We start from the raw sequence: 18,395 nt of genomic DNA, 5'->3' as shown, positions 1-18,395 counted from the left end.
AAATTCCGATCGATTTCCGCTTGTAGAAAAAAAAAAGAAAAAAGAAAAAAAACATATCCTCGCGTCGATATAACAATAATTAGCAGAACTCTCTCTCAATTAGGGAGATTTCTCTCGCACGTTTCTCTCGAGAAGTAAATTTTTATTGAGTTTCCCAGCTAGATATACACGTTTATAAATGTAAATGTACGTTTCTACAGTCTCTCGAAGAATTTCGGTCGTGGAGTGAGGCACATAACGCCGCCAGGTATACGTGCCATAAACACGTTCCTCGCGGAGTTCACGGGTTTTCAGATTTCCAGCGTTCGCGCGTACACGGCTCACGAGCCACGCGACATAAACATGGCCTCGTCGCGACGTGTCATCGTGGAATTCGTATTAATTGCAAACGGGGAAGCTTGGTTGAGCAGCCGGGCCTTCGTATGTGCTGGGTTTGCCAAGCGAGGGACGAGTTATGTGGCGGAACGAGTTATTATTTACTTATTAGACGGCTGGCGAGCGCGGCGCCCAGTGAGGGGGTGTGAAAATGAACTAAGGCCAGCCCGGTAGAAATTAAAAACGTGACTCCACGGCGCGGGTAGCTTCATCGCGCGCGGCTAACGAGAAGATACGACCTCCTGGTAAACGTGTAACTATACCGGTGTCTGTCTGTCTGCCTGTGTGCGTGCGTGCGTGTAGATATAACACGAAGCTCATGCGCTGCAACCCATCCGAAGACGTACGTTCCTTATATACCGGGTGCTCGTTCCGCGAACGCTGTTAACGCCAGCGAATCGGTCGCACTTGCATTCCTTTTTCTCACCTCTGTCGTGTAACGAGCTTCTGGAAATTTATTCGAGTCTTTTTCACTCGTTCCTGTGATTTTCCTGCGATTCTGATGAAAGCGGAGGAGTTGTCCCAACGTTTGGGTATGTACTACTCTGCTCTGAAGTATGTACATACATAGATTAAGTAGGTTCGTGGCGACGGTGGAGTAAATTCGTGAGAAGCTATTCATTCTCTCAAAGAGTCAACAAATTGAAAAACTGACTGATTTCGGCAACGATCTTGTTACGAGTCTTACTTCGGTGACGAACAATATTTTTTCTTTTTTTCTTTTTATACATTTCGTTATACCCTAGCTTCCTCCAGATTTTTACAGACGCTAGTATCCTAGTTTTCAATGATTGAGAATGTAATCTTTTCGTCATCTCGTGTATCATTGTGAAGGAATGTCTCTTTAATTTCAACATCGCGTGAACGTGGAAAGGGGGACACCCGAGGAGAGAGCGCGATAACTCCGATAGAAATTGTCTCAAACGTACAGTCTCTGCTGTGTTGGTAACTAGATACCGAGGGGTACGTAATGGTAAAGATGTAGTAGATGCGATTGAGTGGAAATGGAAAAGATAAGAGGGAAACTGTGTAGGTGAATGCATCTCCGTCTTCCTTCTGTCCAAAGGAATTTTCCACGGAGTTTCTAGCCATTTTCTTTAGCTTCGCGTCCTGGGCTCTTACACACCGTATCCGTTCGCTATCTCGCGATAAATGCGTCTCAGACGTATATATATATAATATGCAATTTTAGTTTAGTATTTTCACGTATTGGTATTTTCAGTGCTCGTCATTGTAGAGAATCTTGGAACGTGAGTACATATTCAGACTGAAGAGAAGTCACTTGGGTTGATCTGTAGAAAAATGTAATTCAGTAAACGATCAAAGGAGCTAGTTGATTGTGGGTTATTTATCGCGATCAGACTTTTAAGATCGGAGGTAAAGTAAAAAATTTAGACAAATTCTTCGTCGTTTTCTGGTACGTTTCGTCATTTCGAAATTATATTCGTTTTTTTAAGTTTCTTTATTTCTGTATTTAAGTTTCCTTATTTTATTTCCAAGCACAGATATTTTTTTCCCCCTTGTAGTTATCATTATGACGTTCGATACTCGCATTTTTTGCTTCACGTGCATTCCAATTCGCGAGGCAGAGACAGGATATTTAAATTTTCATGTGATTCGCCTGTGGCAATTTTGCAAAAGACCAGATACGGTGCGAATTTAACATTCGAGACGAAATCGTGTAGACGCTTTGGGGGTTTCTGAGAGAAGGGGGTGCATCAGGGGTAGCTGAGACGTAGATAGAGCCGAATACGGTGCTCTCTCGTATCCCTGCAAGCTTCCCAACCAAAGGTTACGGATAGCAAGGGGTGGGTATCACATATATTTTACGTGTCGCCTTTATTTCGATACGACGGGGCTTCGATCCCCGTCTAAACCTAATTTGCGTTCCATCTCGCGAGCAAACACTCTTCCGAAGACCTTCCGAGATCCTTCTTCTCCCCTTCGTCTTCTTCCGGATGAGTTGCTCCGTTCTCTCGAAACGCTCTCGTACTCGTCGCGAATGCCACGTGAATCTCCTTCTTTATCTCTTATACGGTTATACCGAGCTCATTCCTCGTAGAATCCTCGCGAGTTTTCTTTTTTCCTCGATACATTGGGGGGATTTTTTTTTATGACAGCGGGATTATTTAAATAGACGTAAATGTTTGAAATTAGAGTCTGGTGTATAGGGATATATGATTTCTGTTTGGTATATAAATTGTTAAATATAAATTGTTTGTTCTTTGTTAGCTTGTTGTTATTGTAGTGACGTTATACTAGTTTTATCACAGCTTTTATTTTACAAATATTCAATTTATTAACTGTCTGAAATGAGCTTAATCGTCTTGTGAGATTTAATCTGCTTGAAATTATTGGAGTCTTTAGTTTGAAACATTTAAAATTTATACTTACCTCGAGATACCTTTGTCGCCATTCTTCGATTCACAACAGAAACGCAAAGAAAATAATTCAAATCTCGTGCAACGTGATCGAATACTTACCATTTAATGGAACATGTACAATAATAATTTTTAGTGATTCACGCATTAGTATAAACTGTATAAAAATTTCTAGAAACAGAAACTTGGCTTTGAAATAGGAATCTCGATAAAAATGTATTCCGATTCTGGGGAGGAGCAACCTGCAAACTCGTAAGAATTCGCGATAAAGAAATTGCGCGAGATCACGAGATTGATAAATTCGATCGCGTCGACAGTGACTGGAGACTGTCACGGCGATTGTCCGGAATGCTTCGACACCGAATGGAAATCCGTAATGGCGTCATTGAAAAATTGCATCGGGTCATCGTGGTACGAGGGTTACCGATGTCGCGTGATAACGCGACATCGTTCGCTTAAGCGGCCCGTGTTTTCCGTCTCTATGCAAATTAGCAGGTGAGCTAATATTGGAACTCGGAAATGGGACGCTCTGTGGACCGGAAATAAAACGAAATCTCGCATAATGGAATGGTATTCGCGCTCGGTGGCTCTTTCATCCGCGATAATCGCGCGCCGCAATTGGCGGCAGGCCTTTTTCGAAATTTATTGCTTTCTATTTTTACATTTCTTCCCCTTCGTTCTTCCCTCTGCACGCGTGAAATATTTTCTTTCGATTCGATGTATTTTCCGACAGAACGATAAATATTCGAGGCAGATGAAAGGAAAACTTGCACGAGGCAAGTTACCACGTCCTAAAATAATAAAACATCGGCGTTTTGAATGAAGTATTCCGACGCTCGTAGAAAAATTTAAAAGAAATATGGTTATAGAATTGAATGTCATTACGTGTAATTAGGTAAATATAAGTTCGTAATGTTGTGGAGTTAAGAATTATTATTGATTGAAAGATATATTTTATGAGATAAAAAATAACGATAAGATGAGACATCCGACAAGTAAATAATCTATCTTTCGGTCTACTCAAGGAGATTCTTATTTCGTTTTAAACTGCGTTGAGTAAAAATTCTTTATCGAATCTTCTTCTTTGAGTAGAAAATATAAGTATAGCTCATTGACACAAGACGAATCTTATACCTCTTGTACAAGAGTCCTCTTGTACAAGAGGAGAGAATGGTATTTGAAGTTTGGTGGAAAGATGCCGGAAAAATAAAGCGACGGTGGGAAAAATAGGATGAAAACAAGCCGTTCTTGGATTATTTTTACAGAAAGATACTCTTTGTCCTCCAGTTTATTTTGCTCGCGACGGAACCTCCCAGAGTAACGCGAACACAGAGTTGTTTTAAAAGATACCTGTCTCTCTGGACAACACGTTAGGAACCAAATGTTTTCTTTTACTTCCTCTCCTTGTTTTCCTGTTTTTGGGGGTTCCTATTTTTTCTTCTTTTCTCCTCTTCTGTCCGCCTTACTGCGATGTATTTAATTTTTTCACGATTTTCCCGTTCTTCTTGGAACTCGACACATTCGAGATCGAGAAGTCGATCAATTCTGACTGTTGCAACAGACTGTTCATTTTGTACTTTAAATTATATAAACTTTAAATCACAGTTCACTTTCAACTTTTATATCCTTTCTTTTATCATTTCGCCGATTTTTATCAATTTTTATGTTATTGGATTAATTTATTTTCTTTTCTTGACAGAAGCATGCATCTTGTCGAAACTCGAATGTGTTAACGTTTATCTCGTCATACTATTATGCGGGACGAAAAATTAAAAGTCAGAAATCGGCAACGAAAGCAAAAGAAAAAGGAAAAAGAAAATACAACAAACCGTTTTGCTTTCTACTTCTAAGTAAAGAGAAATCTCTGTAACGTAAACGATTCAACTCATAAAATGATGCAAAACCAATGAAGGAAACATACCTATGCGTGAATTTCGTTCTTTAATTCGCCGTAAACGTGTGTTTGAAACGAAAGATCGCCAAGGAAAAAGGACGTTTCATTTTTGTTTTTTTTTTTTTTTTATCTCTGTTTGGGGAAGGATCGCAGGAAAGGGATTATTTATCAGTTTCATAGACTAGATCTATATATAATCGTATCGTATGTATATATATATATATCCAATAATATATATATAATATCATTATATCCTTCTTCATCATTTATATTTAGTGGTATAATTAATTACTCGCTTAGATATGAAACCTAATAGGAACATGATTGCACCGCACCCATTTTGCCGTACGATGTTGGTGCCAGATCGCAGATCTCCCTCGCTTCATTCTTAAATTCCTATTTTTTTTTTTTTCGTTTTGTTCTCTCTCTTCAATTACTCTTTATAGGAATAGCGCACGTAAATATGTGCATCACTGTATGCTCGCGTATATTTATATACGTATACAGGTACAGCCATCTTGCATGGCACGTGTGTATGTTTGTGTGTATGTATGCACGTACATACGTGTATATATGTCTGTATGTATGTACGTATGTACGTATGAATGTATGTGTGTCTCTGTGTATGTACGTATGTATGTATGTGTATGTACGTATATATGTAACTCCTGTACGCACGCGAGTACGAAAATGTGTGAACATGTAGTGTGTACGTGTGTACGTGTGTGTGTGCTGTCGTGTGTCGATACGTTCTCGCGCTAGCATGTCGCATTTTCTCTCTCGCTCGCTCAACTCTTATTACTCCTTTTATTCTCTCTCTTTTTTTCTTTTTCACCATTTTCTTTTTTCTATTATAAAATCTAGATGCGCGCGCGAACACACGGGATCTTGCTCGCGCGCACATAACACATATGGCACCATAAATATATATTTGTACACAAGGGTGAGCGTGGGTGGACGAGATGATCAAGAAAGGACGTACGCGATGTCTCTATCTCTCTCGGCCGCGTCTTGCCTTCGTATCGTATCGTTCATTGTCCTCTGTTTGTTGCTCTCTCGCTCCGACGCGACTCTTTTTCTTTCAAATTTAATTAATTTTGACTCGAGTGACAAAAGCGACAAGTGACGTGGTCATGGTCATGGTCATGGTCATCGTATACAGAACGAAAAGAAATCAGACGTGGTAAATTTGGCAGGAACGTGAGAGAATTCTTACGCGATTGAACGTCACGGAGAAATGCAAATCACAAGGGAGACACATCCTCCCTGGAATCTCGTCTGAAAGTTAAACGATCGTCTGCGAAGCAACGAAACACGAGCAAACTTCGAGAACGTACAATGAAAGAAAACGACAATGAGATTCGACGCATCGTGTCTCTCTTGCGCATCTTCGTCAGCGAGTACGAGAAACGTGCTTTTTTGTTTCTTCTTTCCTTTGCGTGCTCGCGCGCCCATTTTCCTTTTTCCCGGTTTATCTCACTTCTTTTTCCCCACTTTTGCCTCCGCGTCTTTGTTTCCTTTCTTTCTTTCTTTCTTTTTTTTTTTTTTTGCCTTACTCGCTCTCCTGTTTCATTTCTCTCGTTTCTTTCTTTTGTCTCGTGTGTGATCGGAGTTATCACCGTCGGCTATTGTTTCCTTTTTTTCTTTTTTCGTTTCGTTCGTCGTCAAGTGTGTGTGTGTGTGTATGTGTGTGGGTCTCCCCGCGCCTCCGCGTGTTTTACAAAAAAAGGGGCGAGGCGCGAGGCGCGAGGAGAGAAACTTCCTCTTTCTTTTTTTTTTTCTTGAAATCGGTATCGCGATCGAGTACTTTGCGACAGACACAGACCACGATCGCTTTGGAAAGGAGAAGAAAAAAAGAGAAAAAAAAAAAAAGAAAAAGAAATTGCTCTCGCACGCAGGGGAACGGATCGCGCGCGGCGCCAACATCGTCGGGATCCTCGAGCCGGCGTTTACGGGGTTGACCGCGCGGCCACGCTGGTTTTTGCACCGGCCTCTTCCGGCCCCCATCGGAGGGCCACGGGGCCCCGTTAGTGAGTACATATAAGATATACACATGGCAATCTCTCACAAGAATTAGTCGCTATCATTATCAATTAGTATCCGTTATTAATTAATAGTCAATGAAAATGTATAGCTCGGAACAAATTCACAATGTCCAATCGGCAATAAATGTGAATCACGGTAATAGTGACAATAATAATAATAATAATAATAATAATAATAATAATAATAATAGTAATAATAATGCTCATAATGCAATATGTAATAATGATAATAATAATAATAATAAACGCCCTTCCAATAATAATAATAATAATCGCAATAGCAATAGAAATCACCAATAGGGTTTTACCAATAAGCATAGTCGTGTTCAACATATTTCATACAAACTCAACGAGATTATAGAAAACTGAAAAACTCTTTCGCCGCCGGCCGCTCTTTCTCTCGTCGAGCATGGAGCAACGTATTTATTTTCACCACCTCTCTGTGTGTGTGTGTGTGTGTGCGCGTGTGTGCGTGTATGTGTGTATGTATGTCCTTCATTTCCCGTGTTCTCCGACGGAGAAGAAGAAGGAAATCGCGATCGGTTTCTTCGATCGGCAGCGACCTTTGTTTTTTCTTTTCTCTTTTTATACGAATCGATCGTCAATGTCGTTTCTATTCCATGATCGAGCTTCCCCTGTGATTTCGGCCGTGTGACCCTGTAAAAAACGCGCAACTGATCGTCCGAATATAGTTTTCATCTCCATTGATCCGTTTTGTAGCTTCTTGTAGATGCTCGTTATTCGGAGCACTCATTGTCGGCTCGTGCGAGCTTCGTCGACGATTGATTATAGCTGGCCGTGGATGGGAAATATCGACGATGGAATAAAAAGGATAGATCACGATCGCGCAGTGTAGCGGTTCTCTAACGGTTTGCGGTAAATCTCGTCGCGCGATCGACGAGAGAAACGGAAGGTGGCGGGCGGCGATTTACACGGGGCGGTGAAAATTTACTCGTAACGCATACTCAATAATAGTTTTCGCATACTCAATTGCATCTCTTTTAGTTCACTCCTTAAATTAATCCGCGCACGCTTATCACTCATTCATCATCATTGTTGATTTTAGGAACAGCTAGTAGCGAGGTTCGTTAACTCTATCACGCAATCTCCCGTACTCGAAACTCAAAACGCCAAAACCGACTCAGTTTTGCGTACACGCGCACGTACGTTGCCGCGTTTTGAGAATTTCCACGCGCGTATATATATATGTGTGTGTGTGTGTGTCTGTGTGTGTGTGTGTACATATATATATACGTTACATCGATTCGAGACCACTCTCGATCTGTTCTTCTTCTTCTTCTTCTTCTTCTTTTCAAATTCACTTCGACTCTCGATGTGTCGTACTCTCTGTGTAATAAATACAGTCTGCTTCACGTGTATCACGTTTAGGTGTTCGTGTATGTAGGTGTGTATGTGTGTGTGTGTGTGCGTGTGTGTGTGTGTGTGGTATATACGTGTCGATCGTTTGAGTACGTGCATGTTTGATGTACATGTCCCGAAACACATTGCGCGTTTGTCGATTTCTCTCTCTCGTGCATTCTCCCATCGTGTGTATCAGCCGCGAATCGATTAGAAAAATTAAATATCCCGCGTGTACACACGTACACGCGTCTATATATATGTGTATGTATACAATTAAAAGGAACACGATGTTGATTCTTTTTTTGTGCGCCAAGGTGCATGTCGGTTCTTTTCTTCGTTTCCCCGTTTCATTCATTTTCTTTCACGTTCACGTTCGTTAGAATGTACGCGCGATTAAAAAGGGACGCGTTCCGGCCCTTTCTCGAAGGTCTCGGCGTCTCGTCTGCTAAGATTAGTGATACCGTGTGTATATTATAGTCGTTCGGTTAACGTCGTTTGCGTTACGCAAGCTTGATGAGAGCGTTCGAGATCAACGAAACGTGGCGGAAGCCGCCACGATTTCCAAAAAGGGAGGGGGGTCTCGCTACATCGTAATCTAGAGATTAACATCTACGCAGGTTTCTTTTTTCTTTTTTTTTTTTTTTCTTTTAATTAGCCCGTGATCACCGGAGATAGTAACAATTGTCCTATTTTGCGAGGTATTGGTTACAAAGATTTTCCTTTCCCTTTCTCGATTCGTTTCGGTGCTCCGTGTTACGATTCAATTAAAAAGGGGATCGCCGCGGAGCAACGCGAAATCATTCCTCGAAATTTCCGTTCTCGTATGTGTGTATGTTCGTGTGTGTATTCGTGCCTCTCACCTTCTTTTCCTCATCAAACTTTTTTCTTTCGATAATTACACACGTGTCTTCGTGTATAAATGCGTGTGTGTAGTCCAAGCACGCGCGCGTGTCTGTGTGTGTGTGTGTGTGTGTGTCGTATGTATGTCACATGTGTGCGTGTCACCGCGTGTGTCCATTCGTTTCAGTTTTAGCTTCTAGTCCAACGCCATAACGTTCTACATAGACAATAATAAATACATGACCACATATATATGTAAATATATAATATCGTAAATCTATAATAATAATAATCATAATAATAATAATAATGGTAATAATAATAATAATAATAATCGGTAATAATCAAATATAATATTAATAATCGTCGTTATCAACGTTTACATTAGAAAAAGCATCTTTTGCAGACAGGAACCTCGAGTTGCTTTAGTTACAAATTACAAATAGTTATTACTCCGCGTTTTCGTTCGACTTCCAACGACCACTACGCGTTTGCGCCCACCTTTCATTCCCCTCTCACCCCCCCCCTAACACCCCCTTCAACCCCTCTCTCTTCTTCCTAATTTACTTTCCACGTATAGTCGGGTAGTACCCTCTCTCGTATTATACCATACCTTCGCTTTGTCGTTACGCTCGTCGTTGTTACGATCTCTTTACCTTCGGTTTCGTTCTCTCACTTTCTAATTCCTCTTCCTACGTGTGAGGTTGAAAATTTTTCGGAGCGCGATCCGTACACGTTTCTTTTCTCACTCTCTCTGGTTGTGCACGTGCGGTGGCACGACTCCCACTCTCCGTTCTTCCCCCTCCCCAATCCCCACGTTCACGGTTTTCCTTTTGTCGTGTTGTGATGCATTCTTTTTAAACAATTCGATCGTTTCTTCGCGTTCTATGTACGTATGTGTGTGTACGTGTGTGTACGTGTGTGTCCGTATCTCTGGTTAAGTGAAAGCATGCTTGAAAAATGAAACAAAACGCGATAAACACGACGTACGTACGCGCGTATACACGTCACCGTTTCGGACATTACCCGCGAGGATTCTAGTACGTTACAACATCATATATTTATATATAATATATATATATATATTTATATAATTTTCTACATAAATATATATATACTTTTTTTGTTCATTCATTTTATTCATTTATTTATATATATATACCTTTTTTTATATATATATATATATATATACCTATGCATGAGTGTGTCTTGTGTGTCGTCTACCGATGCATATTCTCCCATATTCCCCTTAAAATCTACAGTTTAGTTGTAATTAACCGTTAACTTACGAGCTAGTAGTGGATTCTTTGTCGTTCCCGAGTAGACCTTTACAAAAATCCCGTGTCCGTCGATCGAGAGCTGACCTTTTGTATGTTTGTTTCTTTCTTTCTCTTATGTTTTCCTCTGTCGTGCTTAGTGGCGTGCTCATTTCTTTTTTTCTTTCTTGTTTTTCCCTCGTAAATCACGGTAACTGAATTCACGCATGCGCGGACACGCGCTTTTCGTTCGGTAAATCACGAAATCAGCGCAATCCGCGTCGCGCGATCCTTCATTTCCCCGAATCATTTCCCAGCGAGAGAGAACGAAAAAAGTTCTCGCCGCCGGCGATTTTCTCTTGAATCACTTTGGATCAGCACTGCGCTCGATCGCGGTGTCCGGTGCACGGCTGACCGATCTACGATCAATCGTCGACCGATTAACTAGCGATTATATCGATAGCTATCGATAGCTATAACTATTTACCGTTATTACTATCATTATTATTACTATGTTTATTATTATCGTTAATATTATTATTAATCGTTAGGTTTTTTTTTTAGCGTTATTAAATATAATTTATTAAATATAGGAACCATGTTGCTGGGTCTTTGCTTGTGTTCGTGAACGCGAACCGTATCGCGACGGGCACCGGGGCAACTTGCCCTCTCGCGTTTTCCTTTCCTTTTCTCCCTTTTCCTTTTCTCCGTTTCGTTTCGTTTCGTTTCGTTTCGTTTCGTTTCACTTCGTTTCTCCTCACTCAAAAAAATCTACCGTTGTTTTCATGCCAGACTATTCTTCTTTACGAGCATACTATTTTCACGGCCAGACAAATATGAACGGAATTCACGTTGAAATTCGCGCGCCGGCAGCGACGTTTATTACGCGTACTATAGTACCTAAAAGGAACCCCTCCCAGCCGCGGGGTTACCGTGCCCTGTGGGTGTTTTTCTCGAAACTATAGAATGAATATTACTAGGCTCGTGTATGCGTGTATGCACGTGTGTACGTGTCACGAGTGAGTGCGTGTGAGTGTGCACGTGTGCGCGTGCGTTTTCTCCCCATTTTCTTTCTTTCTTTCTTCCTTTCTTTCTTTTTTCTTTTTTTTTTTCGGAGGAAAAATCCTTCCAGCCACCGATTTTCAATTCGATAGATCTTTCGATCGTCCTCCGACACGTGAACATCTCTGGCCTCTATGTCGTATGTACTTTCGTATGTTTGTCGTCCCTTGCTTCCATCCCTTTCGCGAATCCCCTTTCCTCGATCAAAAAAAAAAAAAGAGGAACTCGCGTCGACTTGATTTTTCTTTCGTCTCGTGATTCCCTTTCGTTTTATGTGTTTTCTTTTCTTTTTTTTTTTTGTTTTTAAAGCAAAGGCGCTCATCTTTCTTTCTTTTTTTTTCTTTGTGGTCATCGTCAGTGAACAACGCTTCACCTGGCTCTCGCATCATTCTTAACACACACTTCTTACGCAGTACCACCCATACACACGCACGTAAAAAGAGAAAGAGAGAGATAGAGAGATAGAGAGTGAAGATTCATTTTTTTTTTTCTTTTCATTTCTTAGAGATGAATATGTACGTATGTATTCGTAACGAGCGCGACGCTATTAGTTTCGCGAACGCCGCGCCGACTACCCTACTACGTCGCGTTCTTAAATGTCTGTTCGCCCGTTTTAGTAACTTTTTTTTTTCTTCTTTTGTTTCATTAAATCTTTATTATTACTTTACATAGGAACGTTTAAATCAGCCCACCTCGACGAGCGTCATCACGGCGTCGTCGACGCTCATTCTTTTCCTCTCCTCCACGTGTCATTCCTCTTCGTCGTCTCGTCGCAGCTTCCGCGCCGCCATTTTCATCCACCGAACCTAATCACGCAGCGATTGACGCACAGTCGTCGCACGGATAGGGACGTAGGTATCGTTTAGTCGCAAGAAAACGACGAATACGACATCGAGAGAATCGTTCGTTTCTCTTCGAGTCGTGCCCAAACTCAGTTTGTTTCTCAGTTGCCGACAACAACAAGCCGATAATCGTCCGCTCGTTCGTTCTACCATTTTTCCTTTCTTTCCCCCCGCCCCCTTTTTTCGTTTCTTTTCAATCGTCCGTTAACGTTAACGTGTCCCCCAATTTCCGAAACATTCATCATTCTTTCTATCGAAGGAACTTTTGGTGAGCGCGCTGCTTTGGTGGCACGCTACGTGTGTACATACATTGTAACAAAAATATTAGTTAAATTGGTGATTGCGCGCGCGACAGTGGCCGTGCGCGGCCCGAAATTAAAACGAGAGTAAAGAAGAAGAGGTCCACTACACGCGGCATCCTCGTTTCGATTGGTCCACCGTCCACGCGCGAGTATTCGGAGCCGGGGATTCCCCGGTGCCCGGAGCGGAAGAAAAAGCCCCCTCACCGACAGTTCCTGACCTAGGTTGGAACCCCCTCCCCTTTATCTAGCCAGTTAGGAACGTTGTTTGCTTCTTCCGTTATCGTAGTATCTTTCTCTCTTTCGAAGAAGAGCACCCATCCGACACACTCTCTCTACCAGTATCCATTTTCTTCACCCTTGTCCTCTTCTTCGCGTCTCTCCGCTTCTTTCCTCCCGATGAAATCGCTTCGACCTCAGGATCAGGATCAACCTCAGATTCGATGGCTCGCTTTCTCTCTTTCTTTCTCTCTCTCTCTTTCTGTGTGTGTATCGTAGCACCTCCTCTGCGCGACGATCCTCCTCCCACGTTTCCCCTCCGTTTTTATTCGCTTCCGTTGTACCTGCGTTTAACGCGCGCCAGCCAAAGCAGCAACCTCTTGGACCAGTTTCTGCCTCTTGACGTCGGGAGCGTTATTGTTGTCCTGGCTCGTTGCCCTCTCGTTAGCCTGCGGCTGGCCGGTGGTGCTCTCGGCGGCCGCGCGAGCAGCCAGCAGGGTGATTTGATTCACCACGTCCTCCATCTCGTCCGTGAGCGGGTGCACCTCCTCGCCGCACTGTCCGCCAGATTCCCCGCCGATATTGCCAAACTGTTGTTGTTGGTGCTGTTGTTGTTGCTGGTGCTGTTGGCTGGCCTCGAGGCGAGCCCGATGCTGCAACGTATCAGCGTGACGCCGCCACTCGGTGATGGTCGTGTACGTTCTCGTCGGTGGGTTCCCGTCGCAGATGGAACAGGCGTAACGAGATTGAACGAGGCGCAGTGCACCGCGACGCTGCTGATTGCCGAGATAGCAGGAGCGTTGGTGAGCGAGCAGCGTCGATTCCTGCGGATAAGCCCGACCGCATCGGCGACACACCAGGCACAGCTCCGTCTCGACTTCCCGGCAGTGCTGCGGCGGCCCGTTCTCGTCGGAGCCGCACGGTGGCGTCGGCAATCGCACCGTCTCCAATCCCGGATGGTTCGGGTCTTGCTGTAGGAACGCCTGCATCAAAGAGCGCGGCACCTGGACCTGGCTGCCCCCTTCCACGTGCAACGACATCAGCCCATTCCCGTGCATGCTGCCGCTCAAACCTGGAGCCGCTACTGGAAACAAGCAAACAGATAGACGCCGTTAGCAGCTTTCTTTCTTCTTGTCACGTTGCGTTATACTATGTATCGTACAATATTCACGTCGCGAATTTTGGCAAATTCTTTTTGGTCAATTCTACGGACACGCGACACACATCCATCCATGCACTATCATACAAGTTGGGTCTCATTTGTTCGATCCTCTCGAAGGTTAACCAGCTGGCAAAGTTGAATTTCATACGTGTAGTAAAAGTTCGTTGACACTGCCGCGATATCTATTATACGATCTTTCGTTCGAACTACTCCTTTAAATAAATGGGATTTAAATTCTAAATACTACGGAGTTTGCATTAAATCCTCAGGAATATATCGGAAATTTATATCCAAGAATTTATACGCGGACTGTGTAAATTTCTATTACACGCTTACCGACGCTTATTAGAAGCCAAATCGATCAACTCTCTTTTCGAAAGATTTCGTAGTTTCACATATGTCAGTCTAGCTTTAGATCATTCGAACTTGTCATTTCGTAACCCGTCGTACCGTCATTTCGCCACCTACCGAGGTAATTCTTCCATCGAGCGAGTCTCCAAACGCGGACAGAGCACAGCCACGGCGGTTATAATTGATTTGTGCCGACTTAGTTGTCATAATAACGTCAACGATGTAACCAGCGGGGAATTTATATGGAACCTGTTTTTGCTTCTACGAGACAGGTAAATTGGTAGTTATTAGCCTGGCCGCGGGGCGACGCGCATTGACGGGATAATTCCTCCGCCTCCAGAAAGGAGCTCAATGTCACTCCCTGCCGACTCGCCGAACCGTGACATCATCTGTCCGCCGATAATTTCAATTAGAAAATTATCATTGTTGTTCCGATATGAATCGAACCTTTCTCGAACAACAATCTCCAGTTTTTGTATTCCTAAGTGATCGTACGTTTTGATTTGGATGGAACGTAGATGCATATACACATTCTTCAATTAGCCAAAGTTGATTACGAACGACATCGAAAAGGGAACGGTTTGATAAATGTTTCTCAGAATTTTTAGAACTTGTGTTTAATTGAAAGTTTGGAGCAGTATAAAGATACTTGGAATCTGTTTTGTGCCCTTGAGGAAGACAAGCTACTTGATTGAATTAAAAAACAGAAAGACAACAAGGATCGTTGTGAGAAGCAGAGTGAAGATAGAAAAGAAACTGTGCCATTTCAGATAGAGAATTGCAACAACGCAAGGTGCAAGGAAACTGTCAGATTTAGATGATTTATCTCCTAAATTAAAAACTGACAACACATTATTTAAAACACCGAAACATAAATTATGTAAAGATTTAGAAACAAAGTTAAATTGTGTATCAAATAAATACTTGAAGCAAGAAAATATTCTTTCTGTTCTGACAAATATTTGAACAGTGAAACTTCGGTGCTTCTATATGAGAAGAAGAATCTACAGAGAAAGAAGATCTTTCTTTTGTATAAGAACATTCATCTGTGAATGTCAAGGATACAAGTCTTACTCAGACGAATAAACAGATAAATAAGTCAAAGAACGCATATTTTGCGAACCAACGTCAATCAATTAATTACATTTGAAAAGAGACGCGATTCTCACTTGTTGTTCAGTAAAACACTCGATTATTTACTCTGTTCCTGCACTTAGGATTACTCGAGTTCTCTGTTTCTCGTTTGAAAAAGAACGAGCCAGCAGTGCTTATAACGTAATGTAAGAGCAAAAGTATGCAAATTTCATCGTGTCGAAATTTAACTGATTCAAACAACCCCACTCGTCCCGTTGAAGACTCACGAGCGTTGAAGACTCGGCCGAGCTATTTTTCAAGAAAATATAGCGAGGTGTGGCAATGCGTTTCAACGCGAGATTCGTTCGAGCGATCCCGAAGAGACGTTCGAACGATCCTCTGAGCGATCTCGGAGCGATCTCGGATCTCGTGGTCGGGGAGGAGGAGGAGGACGCGTTGTTCGATGTCGATTAGGCGGGTTGACAGGTTTACGCAGTGACGCGTATGGGTATATCGCGTATCGTGTATCAGACGAGGAGTCGTTACGAGGCAGGAAGTGTTAATGATACCCCTGCTCATTCGCTGGACGCTCGCCTGTAATTATCCAGGCTTGGTGGGGCGCGAGCAAGCCTGGACGAGAGAGCGGAATACCAGGCAGGATATCATCTCTGTCCCTCTCCCTTTTAGTCCGTCTGTTCCGTGTCAACGTGGAATTGATAGTTATTAGAGTCGAAGACCATGCTCGCCGAGCCACACGGCCAACGTGGCATTCCCTTCTTTTAACCTGAGAACTTCTGCCATGCGAAGTGTGGATTTAGCCCTGTTTGGTTAACGCTTTTACCGTCTTCCTCCTCCTCCTCCTCCTCTTCTTCTTTTCGTTCATTCGAAAGCTTCCTTTTCTCGGTCGTTGGCAATTCGCGGACCCCGTGGATTATGGTCTCGCGCGTCGATCGCGCGTCCGCATAATCCGTGTTTTTATGTCCTTGAAACTTCGAAAGGACCTTTCTTGGAAGGTGTTTGCGTTATAAAGAAGGGAGAGAATTGTTACGGATTAACGCGGTATTATCCGCTAGAGTGTACACGTAGTTTAGGAGGAGACGTTGTTGAGAAATTTGGTGAGAACTTCAGTTACATTCTGGCGAATTTGTTTATATAAATGGAGAAAGGACAATTCAGTTTTTGGATATGTTAAGTATATTCTACGCACATGTTTTTTTTGCACGTATTTGGATAAACATCTTATGTAGATAGTTTGACATTTTGAAGGCAATGGAATAAGTTTCACGATTCATTTCTAATCTAGAGTATCTAGAGAATTCTGGAAATTGCACTCGAGTAATGGAGGAATATTTTCTTTAAAGAATCGAAATTCGATCGCGCGACAAAGAAGGAGCACGCGAGTAATCGTACGACGAGCGGAACCGTCCAGATGTCGACGATCGCTGCTCCCGTCTCCGTGAATTAAGCGTAACAATTTCGTGGAACGCGCAAGCAGTCGCGCGTCCACCGGGGACTTCAATCTCGTGGCGACTAACGCGACTTAAAACGCTTCCTCTCGAAACAATCTTCGCCGAAACGATCTCCTCGTCGACGATAATACACGTCGAGCAACGCGTACACGCGCTCGTCTCTTCAAAAAGTAACAACAACTTGTTTAATAACTGAGATCGGTAGCCTAAGCTTCGAAGAATTTTAATTTCTGTATCTCGTGCCAGTTGTCTGACCTGTGACTCATCCAGCAAGATAATTGCAAAGTAATTTTTGCAGTTGCATAATTTTATTCTTCTTTAAAAGTATCTCCGCACCAATAGCTTTTTTTTACATTTTTGTTTGGTATTCTCATGTTCACTTGTACTTCAATTACAAATCATAGAGCAAAATTATATGATGAAAATAAGATTCTATAATATTTTAATTACATTAGAATCTTCGTATTCTTAATAAAAAGGAGCCAGGGTCTAATTCTAATGTTAAACACTGTTGATAAATCTAATTAAAAAATTTCGTTGTAAACTTTAATTAATTAATTATGTACGTCACATCGTGCATAACATAGTTGGTATTAATTTAACATCATTGAACAAATTTTATGAATTATCACGTAACTTTTTAAAATTTTTTCTTTATAAAATATATTAGAATGCTTAAAAAGAAACTTGATAGATAGATATTATTTATACAAAAATATTAGGTTGCCCAAAAAATAACTACGCTTTTTTGTGTGCAGATGCGAGGCGAATTTTTATTAATATATTGACCATTTTGTCCGATTACCTTTCGCCATCTTTACGATTCCCCGATTCAAAAATGTTCTTACCTTTTTTCTCGAATAGAAAAATGTCCCAAGAATAGAATTTGATACTCTCATCAGCAGTGAAATTTAGTAAACCAATTCTACATTATCGTGATTTCATTTTTCCTTCTCTTTTTTTTTTTTTTTTNTTTTTGATTTTGAAATCAAAGCCAAGCAAGTAAATTGTCCACAGAATCGTGCATTTCTCCATGTCAATCAGGTATCAGATTACATGAAGATGAATTGTCGTTTAAAACAAAGATATACATGTTCATCTATTGAAAAAAAAAAAAAACGTAGTCACTCTTTGGCCAACATTTTATAAGGAGACGAGTCAAGTTCGCGGGGTCTCTCTCGAGGCATCAAGGTCACCGCATGGGCCTCACCGCAACCCCGAATAAGCTAATGTAATAAGGAAGAGCGGTCGAGTGACGCGCAGTAGATCGCGCAGCTGTCCCGATCCGTGTGACACCCTTGAAACAATCGGCTCGGCCGAGAGAGAGAGAGAGAGAGAACCGAGGGGTTATTACTCTTAATGAGCACTGGTTATTTCTTTGAGTGGCTCTGATTTGCCCTCTCCCTCCGCCCTGTGTTGTCGCGGCTCTCCTACTTGCCCGTGCGTGTACACGCGCGCGCGTGAAACACGCACGAGGTGAGCACACACGCTCGGTTCTCTCGGCCGCTTTTACACGCGCGTCGCTCTCGCCTCTCTCGTCTCCTTAGAGGGCAGGAGGAGCTCATTTGCGTACGGATTGAGATAGTAGTGCTTCGGTACCACCTCGATGTATGTTTTTGTTTAAATGTGTGACTACGTACGAGATTCTGATTGCCGGCCGCTCCCAGCTCCGCAGCGGCTCTCAGTATTCCCTCGGTCACGTTGACCCCGTAAATTGAGATGTACAGGGGAGAAACAATTATTGATGGCATTTTGAAAAATTCC

The 18,395-nt window shown here is 42.3% G+C and overlaps 1 protein-coding gene across 5 annotated transcripts in view; it reads right to left on the bottom strand.

Annotated features, from left to right (window-relative positions):
• Window positions 1-7,259: 7,259 nt before the first annotated feature.
• The window catches only part of LOC122537885 (zinc finger homeobox protein 4), a 145,681-nt gene continuing 134,545 nt past the window's right edge, over window positions 7,260-18,395 (bottom strand). For 3 of the 5 annotated variants that reach the window (XM_043671514.1, XM_043671516.1, XM_043671519.1), the window contains one exon: window positions 7,260-13,659. In XM_043671514.1, the coding sequence (XP_043527449.1) occupies window positions 12,926-13,659 (734 nt within the window). In that variant the 3' untranslated portion in view covers window positions 7,260-12,925. The remainder of the gene's footprint in view (window positions 13,660-18,395) is intronic. The other 2 variants (XM_043671517.1, XM_043671518.1) reach the window with 2 other exon arrangements.

The sequence above is a fragment of the Frieseomelitta varia genome, unplaced genomic scaffold (genome assembly GCF_011392965.1).
Source record: "Frieseomelitta varia isolate USP_RPSP 00005682 unplaced genomic scaffold, Fvar_1.2 scaffold_937, whole genome shotgun sequence".
Lineage (NCBI taxonomy): Eukaryota > Metazoa > Arthropoda > Insecta > Hymenoptera > Apidae > Frieseomelitta > Frieseomelitta varia.
The sequence above is the reverse complement of the archived record's forward strand: the minus strand, read 5'-3'. Positions and strand labels throughout refer to the sequence as shown.